Below are 20644 nucleotides of genomic sequence, written 5' to 3' on the forward strand. Positions count from 1 at the left end.
TTCCCCCCACTCGGATTGCTTCCCCAGACTAGTTTGAGTGCACAGGGGGAAAAACTCTAGTGCCAAGCAGTGCATTAGAGGAGGAAAGGTAAATACTTAGGCAGGAGTCCGTCAAATAATGGAGTTTGGCCAAAAGCCAAAGCTGCCTCCCTCACCCAGGTTTTGGTGCACGCCCACAGCTCACCTCCTCCCCAGCCTCCTACCCACTCATCCCCGTCTCTGGTTCATGGATTCCCCATCTCCGTGTGTGTGTGTGTCTGTGTGTGTGTGTGTGTGTGTGTGTCTGTGTGCGTGCGCACCTAATTATATGCTGGATCACTTCGCTGATTGTGGGCAGAAGCAATCTTTATGCTGATCTGTTCAGCGACTCTTTGCAGCAGGCAGCCTCAAGCAGCTCTCAGCAAACCGAGCAGGCAGCAGCAAACAGCCAGAACTACTAAAGACAGTGTCACCACCAAAAGCCTGCACGAGGTGGAAACCACCATCACAAAGCAGCTCTGCAGTCGCTCTAAACCAAGCCAAGTGCAAAGGCCCATCCATGGGGGCAATTCTACCCTCCGGCTTCCTTCTGGGACTTCCTAACACCAAAACTGCCTGGCCGAGTGGCAAATTTAAATTAACGCTGCTGAAAAACAGCCCAGCAAATGAGCTTTTTGTTGGTGGTGGTGGTGGTGGTATCTTGTACTTCGCTTGATTAGAAGCAACTGTGAAACTGCAGGCTTGTCAAGAAGCTGGAATACCCTTTGCTGGAAACATTCCAGCTCTCCCCATCGCTCCTTCATCCGCTTGTTCCGCGCTGCTGGTGGAGATTATCCTCTCCCCACTTTCATCCATTTCCCTATGTCCATCTGATTAAGTAGAATTAATCTGTTACCCATAAATCACTTAGTTCAGCAAGTTTGAATTTACTGTTGGCACAGGTCAAGGGAAACAGCAACGTATTGTGTAAGCAGCACAGTGAAACTTCAAGAGCTTAAATTTTATGGTGATTCCTTAGTGTAGACATAACACTAAAGATTTTATGAACCTTTAAAAAAAGCCTAGAGAACAAAAAGCACATGCTTAACTAAAGACAAAAATGTACTGATAGATTCTGAACTGTCAGATTTTCTTCAATCTGGACAGCAATTAACATTTTTCCATCTTAACCTACCTACTTTCATTCTCAGCTCCCCGTTATTGGACCTTCATGCAAGGCCCAAACACCCATACAAAGGTTTTAAAGTGCTGCAATTCAGAGTAGCTGTTTTTAAAACTTTTGGCTGAAGTTCATAATAATAGCAAGCTTTATCTTCAAAGTACATAGAAAAAAAATCAATATTGTTGCATATTTCTGCGTATACACATTTGAGTTCCTAAAACACATTTCACCAGCTCCTCAATTTTCCTCAATCCTTTTTTTTTTCCAGTATTTCCCTAAGCTTGTATCATTCAACATGTTGAAAACATTTACTGCCATTTCATAAACGCACCCTTGTTGCATCATTCAACAGCTCCAGTCAGAACTAGAGGGTCCCGTCCAGACAAATTCTCATGTACAAGCCCTCACGTTACCTCCTCAGGAGGCATCTCCTTACCTTACCCACTATGTACACACCAATGCCACGCTCGGGAAAATTCAGAAAATTCAAGAGCAAGATAATTCAAGAGGGTAAAAACCAAGAAGTAGATGTCTGACAGCCCCAGAGCCAAATCCAAGAGAGTACCTGAAATGTAGGCTTAACTCCATTTTCCAGGGCTAAAGCCCTTGGCTGCAGCAGACTGCCCTACAAGTCAGGGTCCAGATCTGTCACACAGCATGCTCCATCAGCATGCTGTCAAGAGCAGCAAGCCAAATACTACTAACAGATTGTAACTTTACACACCCCTTTCCTACCCGTATCTAATAGCAAACTATTAGATACTACAAACACCAGAAAGTCCAACTGTCCGTCTACTCACACCACTTTACTCCCATGCTTCCACAATCTTACAAACTTACCTAAAAGACAGAGGTTGGAGAGCATTACCTCTTTTCTTTAATTTTTTAGAATTAATCAGTCACCAGTTGCTACAAGAGCCTAAATTTTGGTATAGGCTTCTGTTTGTACCAATGCATAATACTGAAAAATTTCATGAGCATTTAAAAAACCTAACATTAATGGACAAAGATTGCCTTGGGCTTAAACAGAAGCATAAATTTCACCATCTGTACAGATTTGCAGGGTTTTACTTTATTCTGCTTACCTATTGGAATCTAGGCATTAGAAAACATCTACAGTATCAAAAACGCCTTACCAGACATCTTAGCTATAATAACATGTTGAAATGTGACTGGGTTTGAAAAAGAGAGAAAACAGACACAGTAATGTTCTGTCAAGAATTTAGTTCACTACGCCTTCTGCACACTTGCCCCATTTGAAAACCCTCACCAATTACACGGCAGTTTTTACATAAAATACTTTTGATTTTATATAAGTGAATAACTTTGAGAAAGTAAAAACTGTAAATCCGAGTTCCTGAAGTCATGCAGTTCCCAGCAAGGCACGTATGTAACATGTCCATCGCTTCAAAATGAAACACATGAATCATGCAACCAAACCAGTGTTCATATTAGTAAAGCAAAAAGAACAAAAAAGTGCTTGGAAAATAAGCGTTATTAAAATTTACTTATTCAAAGAAGAGGTAAATTGCTCTTACCGTGCTACCACCAAGAACTGGTCTATCTGTTTGTCTACTAGCGGGTTAAAGGCTTCCCAAACTTTTGTTTCAAGTTTTGACTGATCTCTTCCATCATCCTCACCTGTTTGAAAAACAAGTTAGAAACACTCAGTATGGCTGTTTTGGAATAAAAATACTTTCCTGGTTCTGTATATAAATTTAATAATAATGTATTAATTTAACTGACAGTCCATCTCACATATTCTGCCTAACACTTCTCAGCGAGAATTTCATTCACCCATTTGTCTGTGGCAATTCCAGCCTGACAGACACAGCTACCCAGCTCATCCGAATGAGGCAATCAGGTGCAGAAGAACTGGTTTCAAAGGCCGCAAATAGCAGGAAACCAAGTACATCCTTCTCCAAGCTAGCCAGCCTCTCTTCAGCCTCCTCCCCTGCCTCTCTCTTCTTTCTCCTCTACCCTGCAGCAGTTTCAGAAAAACAAACATGCTGCTGGATGCTCTGAGCAGGCAATGAATAGCTGGTTCAGTCTGCATCAGCTGCTTTCTAAGGGGTAAATCGTGGCATCAGATCCTCCTGCTTCTTTTTATTCTGACCCTACACAAACCAAAATACCATGGAAAAATACAGGAGCAATTGAGCTTTTTTTTTTTTTTTTGCGCTCCTTTTCAAACATCTGGAGATTATCCTTCTCTGAATCCCCGTGTTGGCCTGCTGAGGGAAGAAAATGCCTTTCAAATTAGTTCATCCTCACTTAGGAGGCTAGCCCAGCTGCTGAATAAATACCACAGACAAATTAAACAAGAGTCCTGACCAATCTGTTTGCCTGTTCTAACATTAGCCTAACAGTATCAGCAAAACTCCAAAGCAGAGACTGAAGTGCCTCTGTGCTTTTCTATCTCTGCCTGCACGCTTTGGCAAAGCCTCTTCCAACACCTGCTCCCTCAGGAGGACCTGTCTGCGCAGAAACATTTTTCCACCCACTTCTGGATCTGCAGGGCAGTGCAAGGACCAGTCTGAAGTTACCATCTGGTGACCAGTAACAGTCACTTCTGTTGGCCCCTCTTCCTAGGCTGGGGTCCTCGTGCTCCTTCTGCAGGGCTGGCTGAGGTTGCACACCGTGGCAGGGCAGCAAATTCCTCCTCCTGCCTGCTCTGCAGGTGAGAAATCGAGGCTGGCAGCCAACACCGCTGGATGGGGAGGGGGCTCTGAGGAAAAGGCACCCGGCAATAATAGGCAAATTGATGAGGGGAGACAGCATTTAATTGGCAATAATTTGGGAGGGGCTCATGCAGGGAAGTGAGGCTTGATTAAAAACACGAAGGCTTTACAGATGTGCTGGAAATGTGTGCTTCCCATGGAAATTCTGAAATCTCTTAATAACACGAGTGCAAGCTCAAAGAGCGCCAATTAATTCAATTTGTTTCAACAACTTTTATGATTTGGACAAATGCCCACTTAAAGACTGGTTTGAGACATAATTAACTGCATTCAGTGGGCAGCAGCTTCAGTCACTAACAAACCAGGCCATCGGGGTACGCATGACCTGGCGGTAGAAACCTCCATCCCCCATAGGGGCCACGTACATAAAGGTGGCCGCATCCAACGTGGCCTCTGGAGAATTTAAATAAATTATGGAAATTACCCTCTTTTAGTAAATCTGTTATATCTGCCTGGTATCTGTTTCCGACTCGAATTTCTCCTTTATCAGCGAGTAGGGTCTTTTGTTGAGGATCGTATACTAGTGAATAGAAGAAGAAATCCTAAAAATAAAACAAAAGCAAAAAAAATAAAAAGAGTATTATTAACTTTTATTTTTAGCATTGCATACATAGTAGCAAGCTTTTACATTGCAAGTTTGTTCTTACTAGCTATATATAGATTTTAAAATTGGGTGAACAAGCAATGAATGAACCACCAGTTTTAAAACCCAACGTTAAATGCTGCCTCTCTCTTTCTTCTGTACTGTAACAACTCTCCCAAACAACAGCAGCTCCCCCAATATACACTCTTTGCAGTTGAAGCAAACGTGGCTCATCTTGCACAAGCAGGGCTCAGGAGGGCCAGAAGGTAATTTTTGGTAACACCAGATGGTTTAGGACGTGCAATTGCATTTTCCTGTTAATCAAAACGGCAATAATTAGATGCCAGTGACTTCTCTGCACAGAAGTGTTGATACAGACTAAAACTTCTGAGTGTTGCAGCTACACCAACACAACATCCCAAAGTGGAATCAAACCCCAGACCATCACTGTATCCCTCTGCTGGACCAGACACAGCACTGGGAGCACCCAAACTGGGCACTGCACTCCAGAAGTGGTTGTGCAAGCAATGAGCAGAGGTGGAAATCCCTGCCCTCCGCCTGCTCCCTGCTCTCTTGCTAATAAAGACCGGGATGTGGTTGCCTTCCCTTGTCCCAGGGTTGCACTGCAGACCAACCTGTTGCCTGCCCCTACTTAAGCATAGATTGCCATCTGTCCTTCTGCTGGTTATTGGGCAACGGGAAGCAGATCTGGCAGCAGCAGCAACTAGCTGCAGGTGGTAATACATTAATTTGTTGCTTTTGCTCCAGTAGATGAGAAAAAGGCTAAAAAAGCTGCTTGGCTTCCATCACCTGGGGAAGCACGTACAATTAAAGCAAAAAGTCACACCAGAATGAGAATGTCCTGCCAGGGGGGAGGAAGAAAACAGCCGTAATTTTAACTACACAGTATAAGTAATTAAACTTTTCTGCACAGATAAGTACTTAGATATAGCTACTGAGTGATGAATTGGAGACCAAGTATGTAGCACGGGATATGAGGCAAGAAGAGAGCTCTGTTAGGACATAAGATAACAAACCTATCAAAATCTCCATCCACAGTAACAATGTCACCAGGAAAGAGAAGTGTTTCTGAACAGAAACACAGTATGCACCATTTTTCACATCTCAGGTTTCTGGCTCATTTTCCCTTTCCCTTTATTTCTGTGTAAATAGCAGGCACCCTGTTTAAATACATCTCATTTCACGTTCACCTCATTTTCTCTTTCCCTATATTTGTACGTGTCAACAGCATGCAACAAAAATTAGGACAAAGCCGGCATCAGTTCTAAGCTCTGTTCATCCTCATGAAGAGGTGGCAAGGGAAAACAGAGTCCCCCAGTATGTCTTAAAAAAGGAAGAATCACTGTGAATTTTACCAGTACATGGCAAATATTCCATGGGCTAGAGATTCAAAGGTACACATTAGGTTTGTTTTCCCAGCCCTGCAAATTGCACACATTAATCTAAGACTGATGTCACATAGGTAAGGTCTCCCATGGTTGTTTTTATTTATTTGTTTTACACGTAAAGCATCCACCATGCAATTATAGAATTTAAGAAAGTTAATTGGGGGGATATATGTGAGGGGAGTGTGCAGTAAGCCAGCCAAACCCACTTTGCTACCTGAGAAAGCACCACACAAAATGGTCCCACCAGTAGAGCACAGTACAAGAGGAAAGATGGGAATTTGCGCTGATCTTCTCCAGCAGAAAACATGCTATTTGACCACAGCGAAAGGGCAGGAACAATCTCATGTTCTGTCACAACAACAGGATAGAAGTCATAGCTAACACTTGGCAAAATGCTGTCCTAACACCCAGTTAAGTGAACTGGAAGGGTTCTATTTTGGGAGATTCAGTTGCATCCTAAATCAATAATATTCTTGACAGAATTGATTCCTACTCCCACAGGAACCAAGGTCAATTTACATCAACCTAACATCAGAAGGGAGCTTCAGAGTAGAAGAAAACTCATTTATATTACAGCTGGATAAAGAAATCTAGGTCTCTTGCTCCCTGACACATGCAGAGCTCAAAATATTACAATACTGAGGATACATTGTCGCATAAACAAAATGTAGGAACAGGTTTCGTCTTGCAAGCTTTCACCTTTTAAACACAGTGTTTTATTCGTTCCAGCTCCGAAACACCTAATTGTAAGGTAAAGTATATGCAGTGCAATGGGAATGCTTTTCAGGCACGTTGCCCAGCAAATGCCCAAACCCAGTGCCGTAGTATAGTAGCACGGGGGGCTCCAAGGAAGACCAGACCCTGAAAGAGATTTCTTAATGCAATCTTCGTTGGCCAGGAAAAATCATTCATCACGGAGGGGTTTTGTCCAAAAATATTATAGACTGTGACATGCCCTAATGCTTCTCTTCTGTGTATTATTGCTGTGCATTTAGCAGACTAAGGACAATCATTCAATGAAAAAAAAAAAATGAACAGGCTACACACTTCTGTTTGCCCTTCTTCCTCCACCCTTTTCTGGGAAGCAGAGGCAAGGGAAGGCAGGAGGAAGACAAGCAGCAGTTCTCTACAAAATAAAGAAGTTCAAGTCTCTGGTCTCTTCTGCCCAGCTGGAGCCTCTCCAAGAGAGAAAAGATGGAAGTTATGGGGCAGAAATGTGAATACAAGACAGAATGCAATCCCTAAAAGTAATGCAATACCACTACCATCTTCCTCCACAGAAACATGAAATTCAGCTCACACAAATTTGGGGGGATTTTTGAAAACATTAGTAAGTTTAATGCCAACACAAACTACAGCCCAAGGAGCAGAGCAGATCCCTGTATAGACTAGAGTGTATGTGAGCTCTTGATCACCATTACATGATACAAATGTGAGATTTTTCAGAAGGGTTTCACGAAATGATATTCACAACAAAACAACATGGCTCTTCCAAACCCTCCATGCTCATTCTAGCTGTCAACACTGTGTGTGTCGAGCTTGCAGCAGTCAAGAAAAAGAAGGGGTTTCTGTTTTAATTTCAGATCCCAGAAAACATTCAACATGTTTGGAAAAAAATAAAATGACCTGCCAAGAGTTAAAATTAAACCGTGGCTTTCTGCTTCTCCAAACTGTTATACAGACACATATGCTCAGAGCCTCCCTACCCAAGCCCCGGAGCTACCATTAACTATAGCCAAGAACCAAAGCCACCAACTGCAGAGACACTGGAAAAAAGGCTCAAAGTGAAAGTACAGCACAGAAAGAGTGGTTAGTTTATTACAGCTTGCAAACTTACCCTCGTGAAGTCAGTTGGGGTGAAGGGGGCGGGGGGATAAGTTTAATTATATAGCGCTTTATTTATAGGGGGTACCAAAAGAAACAGAAGTGCCAGATATCTACCCAGCAGGCAAAATTCACACAAGTACATGGAGGTATCCTAGCAGCACAGTAAAATAAGTGGTACATATAAAATAGTTTCCTGCAGACTAGGGAAATCTAACTCTTTTGCCCTAAGTGGCTATGCCATTCTCTTGATCTCCTCAAGAACTCAGTGTCTACACAAAATTTAAGTATTTTGTTGCTTTTTACCCTTTTTCCTCCTGTTCCTCAATTCTGCACAAACCCACTTTTGCCAGGCACAGTAAAGAAGTTGGTGCTGGTCGCCTTTCTGCCCCTCCCTGAATTAATGGTGCAATCTTCGTGAGAAGCATGACTGAGAAAGAGAGTGGAAGGATAGAAAAACAGATAACACAAATGTAATTTTGCTATGCTTACTATCTCTCGAAAAATTCCTGTCTGCATGTTTAACCTTCTTCAATGAAGACAGCCTTGGGCCAAAAACCTACTTTCAGTGGTCATAATATACAAGAAATCAAACGACAGATTCCCTAGAACTGCTTATGCTTTACTGACAGAAGCCACATTAAAATATAAAAAAATAAAAGCACTCTGAAAGCAGAGGATTAAAAACAGGAAGAAAAAAAAGTAGAAACAGTTCAAAACAACACCATCCAGTGCTAGGAATTCACCCGGCAACAAGTACCTCCTTTTTTTAATCTCTTTACCCTCCACCCAAGCACATTTCTGTTCCTGAGCTTTTAATTTCTTTACCATCTGTCCAAGTTAGTTTGCACCACGGCAAAATACTGTGCTAAGTGACAGGACACATTCAGGGAACTCTCTCATTCTGTGAAATCTCTAAGTGCCTGCTCGGTTTAAAAATAACCTGCACCACTCATCTTGCATTCTGAGAGTTCAAAAGGATGAAAACAAGATCCCTTTCTATTCCTACATCTGCAACCAAGCAGTTGCACGATTAGAGGAAGGCAGTTCCCTTCTCAAGGCACCTACCTGTAAAATTGCTGGTAATAAAAATGTTTGGGGAGCAATTGCGAAGGAACGCTATTTAAAGGTTGGGTACTGGTAAATCTAAAACTAATTTCAATTTGATTAACTTTTGCTTTCAAATGGGCATATCCTCAGCTGCTAGTTGGTGACAAGCATTTCTGAATACAACAGCCCTTGTTTGATGCACTGCCATTTGGCAGCCCTGAGCACACTCGACATGTTTTTGGTTTCACATTCCGAAGAGAAGCCTGACTATTTAATCCCTATGCTTTGTTTAAAATTCTCTTAAACTGGAGCATTGGATTAAAATTAATCTTACATTTAAATAAATACTAAAGAAAGTTAAAAATACACTTAAATAAAACCCAATTATGAGACAGACTGCAATATGCTCCTTCCAAAAAAAAAAAAAAAAAGCTGTTTTCTTCTTGTTTCTTAAAGGCCAGTTAATGACCGTTACCCTACTGTTTCCAATTACAAGATTTCCTCTCTTGTATAACATTTAAATTTTTTCAAATCCAAATATAATGCTTGCAGATTTATTCAAACAATAATACACTGAAATTGTTTACTAGTTGTTAGTAAGTAAAAGTTTAAGAGAAAACTGCTGCTAATCTCCAAAAATAAAGCTTTCATATTGTCAAATTCCAAGACCACATAACCCAGAGCAGCCAGAGGTCTAGCCACATTTAAAGGTATATAAAGATATTTAAAAAGGATTGCCATTGCAATTTTTAAAATCACAAAACACCTGAAAAAGTAAACCCCAAATTTGTATTCTGAATAGCGATTAACAGCAAGACGATTCAGTTACAAGCGTTCGTTTGAGGCACTCTTTAAGAGCCAGATTGCTAAAATTTCTGCAGGAGTCAGAAGTCAACTGACAAGTAGTTTTTCAAGGATCTAAACATCTGTAGTGGAAAATTAGAGGATTACAGGTAAACATTTTGAACATTGAGCTCAGAAAACTGGGAACTAAGCTCCTCAGAGATCTGAGGTGAGATCAAGATTAAACCATACTAACATAAATGTGTAAGATTTCAGGAGAAAGCTAATACATAGAAGTACAGTTTGCTGGCTTGCTCCCTCTTCTACAGTTACTTCACCTCCCACCCTGTCTAGCCTGGGGGCACGAGCCTTCGCTTTGAACTTTCAGACTGCCAGGCTGATGAGCAAGAAGGGTTCCCTTAACAGGAGAAGAGACAGCTTACTTGCCACAGGGATGTCTGTCCTGCTAGAAACACAAAGTTTTACATCAGAATGAAAACTTTATTGAGCTTAATGCTTCCCACTACCAATGCCCAGTATGCTTAGAAATGAAAGAACCGTCTTTTTTAAAACCTTGTGAAAAGCCACCAATCCTAAATTGTGCCAAAATAAAGTGTTCAAGCTTGACAATTCACAAAATTGGTTCATACCTCCCGTTCCAGATATGATTTAAGGGATTCTGTCTCATTTAACAGAGTAACGCTGCATTTGCCTCTAAAAAAGAGAAACATATTTTATGAAAATACATGCATCTTAAATGCTTGTGTGAGTCACAAGATGGTACTACTGAAGTTGTACACAAAATTTAATATTACATTGAAGAATATTTGGATAATATTAATGCCATTTGTTTTTTTGAATAAAAAACACTGGAAGATGGCTATTACCTAATGTGTGTGGCTGGCAGAGATTCCAACTGTCGTGAGAGAAACAATTCACGATGTCGTAGCTGATGCTTCTGTTTCTCTGGCAAATCAACCATTTCTGGATTTTCCATCTCTTCTTCCATTTCTCCTAGTTATAAAGAGACAAAATCTATCATCGAGAGCACAGTGCAAGTATTCATTCTGGGTCAATCAGAAAAAGCAGCTCCAAAACCACCACTAAATAATAAATAGACATAGCATGCGGATGAAATCTAACTTTGTCTGAATCCTCAATTTTCAGCCAAATGAGTAATGAGATAATTAGTGCAGATCCTTTAAGCTATGCCTGTGATGAACTGTATTTATCACCACTGGAATGAAAGCACTCCAGGTCCACACTTGCCCTGGTCACACAGAAATCTGCCACCAATGGACAAGCCAAGCCCAAGGGAGAGCTCTTCTTGGAATCATCCCTGCACCACTGACTTCATCGGGAAGAAGCTGATGCATGATGAATGAGGCACTAAAAGTGAAGTCTTTCCTCTTTGCCAGGTGTCAGCTATCATATGCCCTACTCCTTTTCCAGGTTGTCAGTCACAGATTGTCCCAGCCCATCTTCAACAGCTTCTGAGGGAAATGCCCACCAAAAAGGCTAGGTTAGTCATTTAAAGTATTTTACTCTTTTCACCCCAACCACGGCCGATAGATCACAGTCACAAGATTAACTGGAACCGAACCAAGTGCCCAAGGCCAGTCTTGCAGCCAGCCCTGCCCTACCTCAGCACACACTGTCTGCAGTGCTGCTGTTTCAAGAGCTCGCTTCAGTCTGCAGTCAGAATCCACGACCTGGGGCTTGGAGCCATGCTACCTCCATCCGACCAGCTTGAAACAAATGCCAAAGTAAATACATGAAATCACAGCCATACTGATACACAATTGATCCAAAACATCTCTAGGCATCTTTCTGGTAGGAAATACATTATTAGTGGTTTGTGTTCGTTAGCAAGCACCCTGTCAATCGCATAAGACAAAACTGTAGAAGGTGAAAGACTCCAAGAAAACTGCAAAGCTTCTCCATGATGGAGGACTGCAAAAGAAAACATCACTCCTTCCCTGTGAAATTAAGGCAGTTACTGTATTTTCCAAAACCACAGTACAGTTTCCCAGCCTCTAGTAGAATGAGCTGTGAAGTCTCATACACGAATAGTAAAACCCCAATTTTACTGCAGCTGTACTCTCAAAGAGCAGACTTATGCCTGCAGCTTAATTCGACACTTGTTGCCAAGAAACATTTCTAGTCAAAAACACACACAGGCCTACTTGTGATTAATGTACCCTTAAGATTAGTTAACTATAATCCTCACAGCTACCCCAAAAGAAAGCAAACAGAAGGGAGAGATCTCCATTTAATAAAACATTAAAATTGCATTTACTTTTAAATTGGCCACCACTATGCCAAAGGGAGGGTGACAAAAAAATTAAAAAAAAAAAAAAAAGGATGTACCCTTCAGGTTCCCCACAATTTATCTCTCAGTTTTACTGTTCCAGACAAAAGACTTGTGGTTTATACGCCCTTCAGGTAAGCTGCTCCAGCAAGGAAAGGAAATAAACACAGCAACATAATTAAAGCAGACTACAACATACAATATCTATTATGCCACATGAGCTCTTAAGCACACAGCAGCACACACTCACAATTTAATATTTTCCTAAGAACTGGAACACAGAATTTACATTTGTGCCACAGTTTCATGGTTCTGCAATTTATTTACTGAAGTGGATTCTGTTTTAGTTGAAAATTAATATTGTGGCTGCTGACCTCCACTATAAATATACCGGCAGTAATCCACAAACAAGTCAGCAAGTTACAAGCTAGCTTGCTTAAAAAGCGATGGATACTAAAATGAAAAGGCATTCATGCCTGCACTTATGAGAGTTTGTGGAGAAAGAGAGCAGTGCACTGTGTAATGTAGGGGAAAAAAAACACTATAAGGAGCAATCTAAAATACTTAATACCTTCAGTATATTTAATAGCCTAGAGCTTTCAAAAATTACATTAAAAAAAAAAAAAAGACAACTGTGCCAGTCTTATCTATAAACAAAATGAAACCACCCAGCAAAACCAAGTTGATCTCAGGAACTGCATCCCTTCAGTTAGGCTTGCCTTTCAACTACTGCTTTATTTATATGCCTAGCTTTTGTAATAAAACAAGGAAGGTGGGAAGCACACGTTTTCTTCTTACGCCAGCTCTGCTCTGCACAGCCTTTCAAAATAAAAAGGCACAATGCATTTCGACAAACGCATCCTGAACAAAAGGAAGATGGAAGGAAAACAGGGAAGATGGAAAGAAACAGCCTAGATTCAGCACAGGAATCTCTGCCTTGCTGAAGTCATGCAAAAGTGGCTTTGACAAAAACCGTAACTAACACCGCCTCATCACCTCCTCGCATACAGCAAAGGTTTAAGTCAGGCTATAAACCACCACGAGGGCTGATGCAGCCTCTGGTTCCAGGACAAGCCCGTCTGACGCATCTGCATCTCAGCCTCCTATAGCTCAAGCTCTCAGCAAAGCGGACTTTATCGTTGAGAACGGCGGCCCTTGAGAAATAAGGTCCATAGTTTTAAAACTAAATAATAAGAACCATAAAGATAAATTCTTTTCAGAAAGACTTGCCCACGTTTACGGCAGCACTGTAGAGCAAGTGATGAGAAAGCACAGTAGGTGCAGTATACTGGGACTTCAGAGCTCTCATAAAGGCTTACTTCAAAATTAATCTCTCTGCTTGATAGATGTGCTCACACAGATTTAAAACTAAACATGTAGTCTCAGTACAAACAGTAATATGTCAGCTATGCAGAAGTAGCCAGTGGAATGCTGCAAGGAGTGCATTAGATTAAGTATTATTTGATATTTGGTGACAGAATCATTAATAGCACATTAAGAAAAGCTTGAAGACAACTTATATTGGAAACGAGAGACAGGCAGATTGGACACAAACAGCAAGGCTCATGTGAAGCTAACATATATGGGGAAAAATGATTAGAAAGAGTAAACTTTGAGTTGGCAGGAGAAACCCAAGAGGCAGAAATTGTAATTTAAAGTGATTGGGTGTATGAGATGCGAAATTAAACATCAATATTTGCTAGACACTAGAAAGAATAGCAATTTGATATAGATCAGACTGGGCTCTCTACAACATCAGAGGCAAAAGAACAGCCCCTGCTCTGCATGCTGAGTGTTGTACGAGTTGCTACACAGCAGAATTCAGAAAAGCATGAAAGCAAACGATACAGAAATTAGGTTTCGAGAGCTCACTAGAATGTTCAGTTTGGGAGACAGGTACATCTGTAATAACAGAAGAATTAGGTAGCATGGCATCACTACCACTGAAATTTAAAGGGAAAAAAAAGGGATCAAAACATTGGGAAACAGAACGAAGTCAGTGGCACTGACCTGTTACAGCTCCTTCAGTAGGAAGGCAGGATGTTCTAGGAGTGTTGCGTTTGAAGAGATGACCAATATAACAACAGATTCCTTCTCCCAGGTCCAGTTTCTAATGGTCTATATTACACCTCCTAGCCTCATTCATTTTCTCCGTCCCTACCAAAAATTTAATATCGATTCATAGCTATAAAAAACGTGATAGAGTTTCTGAACAAGTAGAAATCCTTATACCTTGACAGTTCAGGAGCTGGCCACAGCATCGAGACAACATCTTATCATGATCCCTTCCAAGGTTTCTTGTGATCATCTGTTGCAGCCATGGCCAACATTGCAGGTAGGACACACAGCAAATGGATGCTATTTTTGACACTCAGCACATCCTTCCTTGCCACGCCACCGCCAGAACAGGAAATCACAGTTTCCTCCTCTCAGCAGGGCCAAAAATGTCCATTAGTAGATTAATAAACTCATCATTCCAGAATCACACGTAAGTATTAGGGAGAAAATGGGGATGGAGAGTGTAAAATGGCCAAGAACTTGTCTGTGAAGCTACCATCAAACTGCATTTGCACTGGCTGGTGTCATCTAAAAAGCCTCAGTGGACCCCTACCTGTTCAGGCACACAGCCCTCACGCAACTCACGGACTGACGGAGTACTGACACTTCGCTGCTGCAAGATGCTTATTTTTAGAAGCTTCAGCACCTGGAAGGCCAGGCTGCCATGCCTGCCTGGCACCCACACATCAGCTGCTGAAAGCTAACCACAGAGCTGCCAAAAGCTCCCCGTGCCATTCAGCTCACCCCAACTACTACCAGCGTTGTTTTACAGTCAGGACAAACATTTTGAATGAAGCACTGCAAGACAGACCACGCGCAACTGGAGCCAGCTGGGGTGGGTGGGTGGAAGGGAGGACAGGAGGTTGTGCTCCTGCTGTTGGAAATATTTGCTTAATTACATAAGAAACTGCGGGGAGAACATATATATAGCCACAGCATCCAAATAGTAGCTTGAGGAGTAAGCGACAGAAGTCAGCGTGCTTCTCTTCCGTCAGGTTCTGCCTGCAATTCCGTTTGCATACAATATTCTACCTTAAACCACTACAAAGTCTTTGGGCAAAGAACATTAAATAGTCTCCTACCGGTGAAGCAGGTTTATTTCAGAATCAGGTGGAGAAATGTCCTGGAATAATTTGCGAGGTGATTAGAGAGGCTTATGAATAAAAAGTGTTAGCAATCTATGGAAGCCATTATAAGGCTGAAAGATTTATAGGACAGCCTAGACAAGTTTTATATCATGTGATAAAAATAGTAAGATCACAGATCAAATCCAGGAATCAGGTTGCGAACATCAAGGTACTAATTTACAGTCACCAGCTACAGAACAAGCTGCTTCCTACTCATTTCTCTTCTTTATAAAGAATTATGAGAAAATGCAGCATAACCCAGATTTTCAAATATCTGATAGATTATTCAGTTAAAGCATAAGAGCCTCTTTTTTCTTTTCTTTCCTATTAAAGAAAGAAAATCAAACTTTGCAGGATTCATTTCACAATCACATCTCTTTCCTTCTTTTATTGAGAGAAAAAACATTACAAAATACACCCATATTTTTCCATTCATGTTCTTGCCGTATCTTCCCATTATTTGCTTCTCTCACTGCACTGATCTCAACAGTAGGTCTAAAATAAAGGCATCTTAAATATAAGACTGTGTGAATCCAGAAATGTCTGCAGTCAGAAAGCTCCATTAATCAGCTGAACAAAGGCAGTTAAAAGATCAGTGATGCAGATACGTACATCTACTGCAAATGCATCAAAATGAGGCAACAGGAGACTTTATGGAAATGAACTCAAAGTCAGTGGCAGTGTTGAGTAGCTGTACTGGAATGTTAACATCCACAAAATTTAATTTCGTTATATCATGCAGGATGTAATTTATTTTTTTTTCAGAATAAAGAGCTAACTGCTGTCCAAAAGCTTAATTTTACTCTCTTCTCCCTCCTCATGAGGAACAGAAGCCACACAACACAACATCCATCTAAGTAAACGGAAGTAATTTAGTAGCAATTTAATTCTGCACCAAAAGGACACATACTAGAAAAAAATCTAGCTACTAATGAAATTTACACTAAGCCTTAGTTGTCTCTGCTGAGTCTATTACTACGACTGTTCCACAGAAGGAATTTTCTGTCTTTCAAGCAGATATGAAAATGAACAATGAATTATTTGTTTACAGTAAAAAGAAAATCTTCATTTCCTATTACAAAAAAAAAAAGGAAAAAAAAAGTCAGCCTTTGCAGGCTGAAAGAACATTTACATGAGTTGCAAGGAAGGCTTTTCATTTTCCGCCTTAGACGTGCCTTTCTTTGAATCATTCCTACCTGCTTGCTTTACTAAATCTAGTGGAGTGAGACACAGATGAAGGAATCAATAGTCATGTCGTTTATGGCGAAGCTCCTATTAAGCCTCAGTATTCTTGGATAAAATGAGTGCTGCTGCACTGAGGAGATCAGAAAAGCTTTGCCTGCTACCACAGTTCTGCGACCCAGCCAAATCTCATCCCAATGCCACACGACTTCTTCCAATGTATAGTCATACTAACGCAGTACAGAGACTTATCTGGAATTGAATATACATTAGAAAGTATTTAAATTTAGGGGCTAGCTTTGCTGCATTTTTCCCCGATAGTACTACAGTGGCAAGAACACCTCAAAATATTGTATTAATTGTTAAAACCAAAACCTGATTTGATCAACCCCCATGTCACACAACCCTGTAGATCTGTACTACATACACATCAGTCTATTTGTACGTAGACTACAAAGCATGTTAAAAGACAATAGGACTTGGCAGCCAAATCCTAATTTTGACATGCCCAGATCTGATCGTTTCTTTTTCACTTATCTGTGTGCCTACAGAACATCCTTGAATTATAAGGATTGAAAAGGGTGTCCATATTTGTTTTTAGGTTGCTAAAATTTATCAATCTGAACAGTTACATCTCACATACTTGATTATTTACAATTAAAATGACTTTAGTAATTCCACCCACTTACTTCCCCCCACTTTTAACATGCCCATTTCGGTACCAGTTTTATTAAACTGCATCTATCACCTCACAAGTATGGGATGAGAGGAATGCTGAACTGGCAGAGGAAATTAGAACGAATCTAAATCTAACCCTCACTGGCAACTAGAATGGAGTCGAACATGCTGGAAGGACCCCAAATAAAGTGCCCAACATCACTGTGGGCATGGTTATATCGCACTATTTCTCCCCCAGAGATGGGCACTCATTTTGAGAGCTGGTTAGTGCACCATGCTCACCCCTTCCTAAGTTCGGAAGGCACAGATTTACGGCAGCTTCTCAGTTATTTCGTGTACTTTGTTGTTGTTGTTTTTTAAAGTATCTGGATGTTCTTGCACTGACTTACCTTACAGATTTATACAGGCAAACAACTATTGGTTTTGTGTGCATTTTTTAGTATTTTTAAACTGCTTTTATAATTGAAGAGTTGTGTCACTAAGTTTTTGTTTAGAAATAAGCTTCCATCTCTGCTCAACTGTCTCACTTCCTTGACAGAGTACATGCCAACATAAGCTAACACAATACTCTGTAAAATAATAAAATCAAGGCATACATGCAAAGGAGGCCAAACTAAGGCAGTATGAACAACCCTGCAAATTGCGTACGAGTTCAGTTTTCTTTTGTTGTTGTTTCTTTGCTTTTTAAATCATAATTCAACTAGAGTATTAAAAAAAATGTTTTTCAGGTCTCAAGACTAGACATTATTCTTTTCTTAACAAAAGAAGCTGAGCTACTCAAAATAGAAATAGACTGTCCTAAAATTCAGTGCTTTAAAATGCATTTACTCAGCATGTCACTTTGAAAAATATTACTAATATTGAAACGTAAAGACAATTCCTGTTAGCCAAGTTTCAAGTTGATTTCCTATGATCAGACTATTTGACTTACTCTTAAGCAAAGTTTACATTTTTTTGTTCTACTAACCAAACAATTCATGGGCAAGTAACACAAGAAAGAGAGTATTTTCCCTCACCCCGTCCAGTAGAAAATTCACTTTCAGGAAGCAAGTAAGATGCCTTTATTAAGCCCCAACAGGCTTTATCCACCCTCAAACTTCTGTTCCCCTCACCATGATAACCAAACCGTAACTAATTGAGATTTTAAGGAAGTGGGGTAGGGAAAGAGAAATCAGCCAAACTGGTAATGCAATTTGCTGAGGATGAATACAGGGAAAGGATGTTTTAAAATAACACCACCAATACTTGTAAGTGCAACAGAGTTCTACCCTAGTTTGGAAACTTTGCATAGAAATTATATGAACACAAAGAAGCTTACTTGCATGTTTATCTGCCAACACAATAAGTGTACTTGATATGTCTCTTCTTCTGTAGAAGCACACCACCTTTGCTTCCACATTTCCATTGGCAGTCTGAAAAAGGAAAAAAATAATAACTGAATAGAAACCAAAACTTGAACTGTACATACTTAATTAGAAAACTTCATAAATAACCAGGAATTTTGCCACACAGGCTACCTAACATCATCTTCTAGCATACTCCATCTGCCCAGACTTTATCTAAAACACTACATCTAGTGGGATCCATTCTAGAGAACAGGAATAGGTTTGGCCCTTCACTCCCAATTGTTTCTGCAGGATCACCATTTTAAGCGGTTACAGATTTTTCAAGGGGTGAGAAAAATCACTTACCTGCAGGTACAGCATACCAACAAGCCACTTGGCTACTTTCCAGATGATGCCTGCATTTAGCAGAATGCAAAAGCATCTTTACAATCCTAATAAAAGTAACTGTGAAATATAACAGAATTCAGGTTTAGGCTGTTCTCCAGACTCAGTAGCACAGCAGAAAAGCAAGAAAGAACACACTCATTACTGCTCTCACAAAAGAAGTTCCATAATGCTTCCTTTCTCTGACAGCACTGGCAGGTAAACCATGACCAACACAAGAATCATTCTAAAAGGAGAACAAAGGAAGCTGCACCAGGCAATAAACTCTACACCAGTGGCAACATACAAAGAGGTCAGATTTTTTTGAATGGTTTGGGATTTTTTTTTTTTCTTAAAACTCTTAAAATGAGATCGGTGATGAATTTCTTGTAAGATGATAGCTGCTGAATTATGAAGCTGGCTTTATGCAGACTCTAAAGGAAGTACACCTACTGGTTTGAAACAGACCCAGCCAACCTATTGTTTCCAAAATAGGTCAATAAATAATGAAACTGTAACTTAAAAGAGTTGTCTCCTACTATTGAAGAGTCCTTGAAAACCAGAATGATGGCACACAGTTTAAGAAACTAGAAGATTGAGATGCAAATTCCCCTCCAGGAAGTCTCCAAAAAAGGTAGTGGACCAGCAATCTGTCCACAAGGAAACAAACAAACAAAACAAAACTGATATACACGCTTGTTGCTAAGTTGTAAAGGGAGGAAAAGTTTTATCTCTGATAACAACAGTTTTCCTAACACACCCACAAAAAAAAAAAAATCAGAGAATACATACATGCTCAAATATTTTCACTTGCAGCCTACCAGTTTTGTACAGAACCTGTGGAATTTCTATCCTTTTCTGTCAAGTAATCAAGAACTTTTAAATTTTGAGGAAATACAACACAAAAGCAGTAGTCATCTTGCAGCTGTCTGTATTTTAACAATGTCGAATTATGCACTTCGGTTAATTGTCTGGCCTTCATTTACAGTCAGTGAAAACAAATGCAACTTGACATATGATTCATTTCAACCTGAAAGACCCATTTCAAAGAACAGGTCAGAGAAATTACAATTTAAGCAAGAGTTGCTCTAAATGAGAGATCCAGGCTGAAAGTACCATTATTTTTAAAGAGGGGAAACGGAAGAAAGGTAGGGACGGGACCAACCCCACAAGAAAACCCCACACACTTCTGCACCCTGTAACTGATGGAATACAGCCACTAACATAACATCCCAATGGATCCACTGGGAACATGTTAAGGAAGTTCCTATTATTTCCTTAATGGAAGGGACACGAAGTATTCTGTAAAAGATCTACACTAAAAAGAAGGGGTTACAAGGATGCCCTAAACTTCAGGTTCTTTGTCACGTTGATACATTTTCTCCTCCAAATAACTGTTTCAGAAAGGCATGTTTTTCCATCCCTGTTGGCTGAAGAAAACACCCTATTTTTAGGTAGCTAATTTAAATTCAACACCAAACAGCAACATTACACTCCTTCTGTATAGGCTGTAAAGCACGCACTGGTATTAAACCTCAAAACGGTGTGTTTAGGACACAGCTAATGGCTTCAGATCAGTCTTCCCTCCTCAACCAAGTAAAATTTCAGCATTGAAAACTTCAGCTGGCTTCCCACGTGCAACCCATCATGCCTGCTTTTTAAATCTAAAGAAGGGGAAATCTGGCAAATGAAATAATACACTGACCCAAAGGACAACTAAAGAAAACAGTCTGAGGAAGCACATAATAGCTCCAACTCTTCCTGTTGAGTGACACTCCCCCAAGAAAAACCAAATTACAAAGCTCTCCATCCTCCTGGGAAGCTCTTATTTTGTCTTCCTATCACCTGATCAGGGCACAGAATGGAAGACCAGCAAAAACCTCCTTCCCTATAGGTGGGCATAATCACCTTGAGAATGACCTCCAGTTGATGCTCTGCTCTTTCATGCCTAAAAAGAACAATCTAGCAGGTCTCAGCGTTTCAGAAAATTATCACAACAAAAGTATTTTAAGCTACTAATTACCAGAGAACTGCTAATGATTTGTTTT

At 40.4% G+C, this 20644-nt stretch overlaps 1 protein-coding gene across 2 annotated transcripts in view; it reads right to left on the bottom strand.

Annotated features, from left to right (window-relative positions):
- Nucleotides 1–20644, bottom strand: part of MTA1 (metastasis associated 1) — an 81771-nt gene that overhangs the window by 43598 nt on the left and 17529 nt on the right. For both annotated transcript variants that reach the window (XM_035537194.2, XM_050712154.1), the window contains exons 3-7: nucleotides 18206–18299; nucleotides 10419–10545; nucleotides 10182–10245; nucleotides 4307–4424; nucleotides 2680–2782 (exon numbers count right to left, since the gene is read on the bottom strand). In XM_035537194.2, coding sequence (XP_035393087.1) covers nucleotides 2680–2782; nucleotides 4307–4424; nucleotides 10182–10245; nucleotides 10419–10545; nucleotides 18206–18299 — 506 coding nt within the window. The remainder of the gene's footprint in view (nucleotides 1–2679; nucleotides 2783–4306; nucleotides 4425–10181; nucleotides 10246–10418; nucleotides 10546–18205; nucleotides 18300–20644) is intronic.

Source organism: Cygnus atratus, chromosome 8, assembly GCF_013377495.2.
Source record: "Cygnus atratus isolate AKBS03 ecotype Queensland, Australia chromosome 8, CAtr_DNAZoo_HiC_assembly, whole genome shotgun sequence".
Lineage (NCBI taxonomy): Eukaryota > Metazoa > Chordata > Aves > Anseriformes > Anatidae > Cygnus > Cygnus atratus.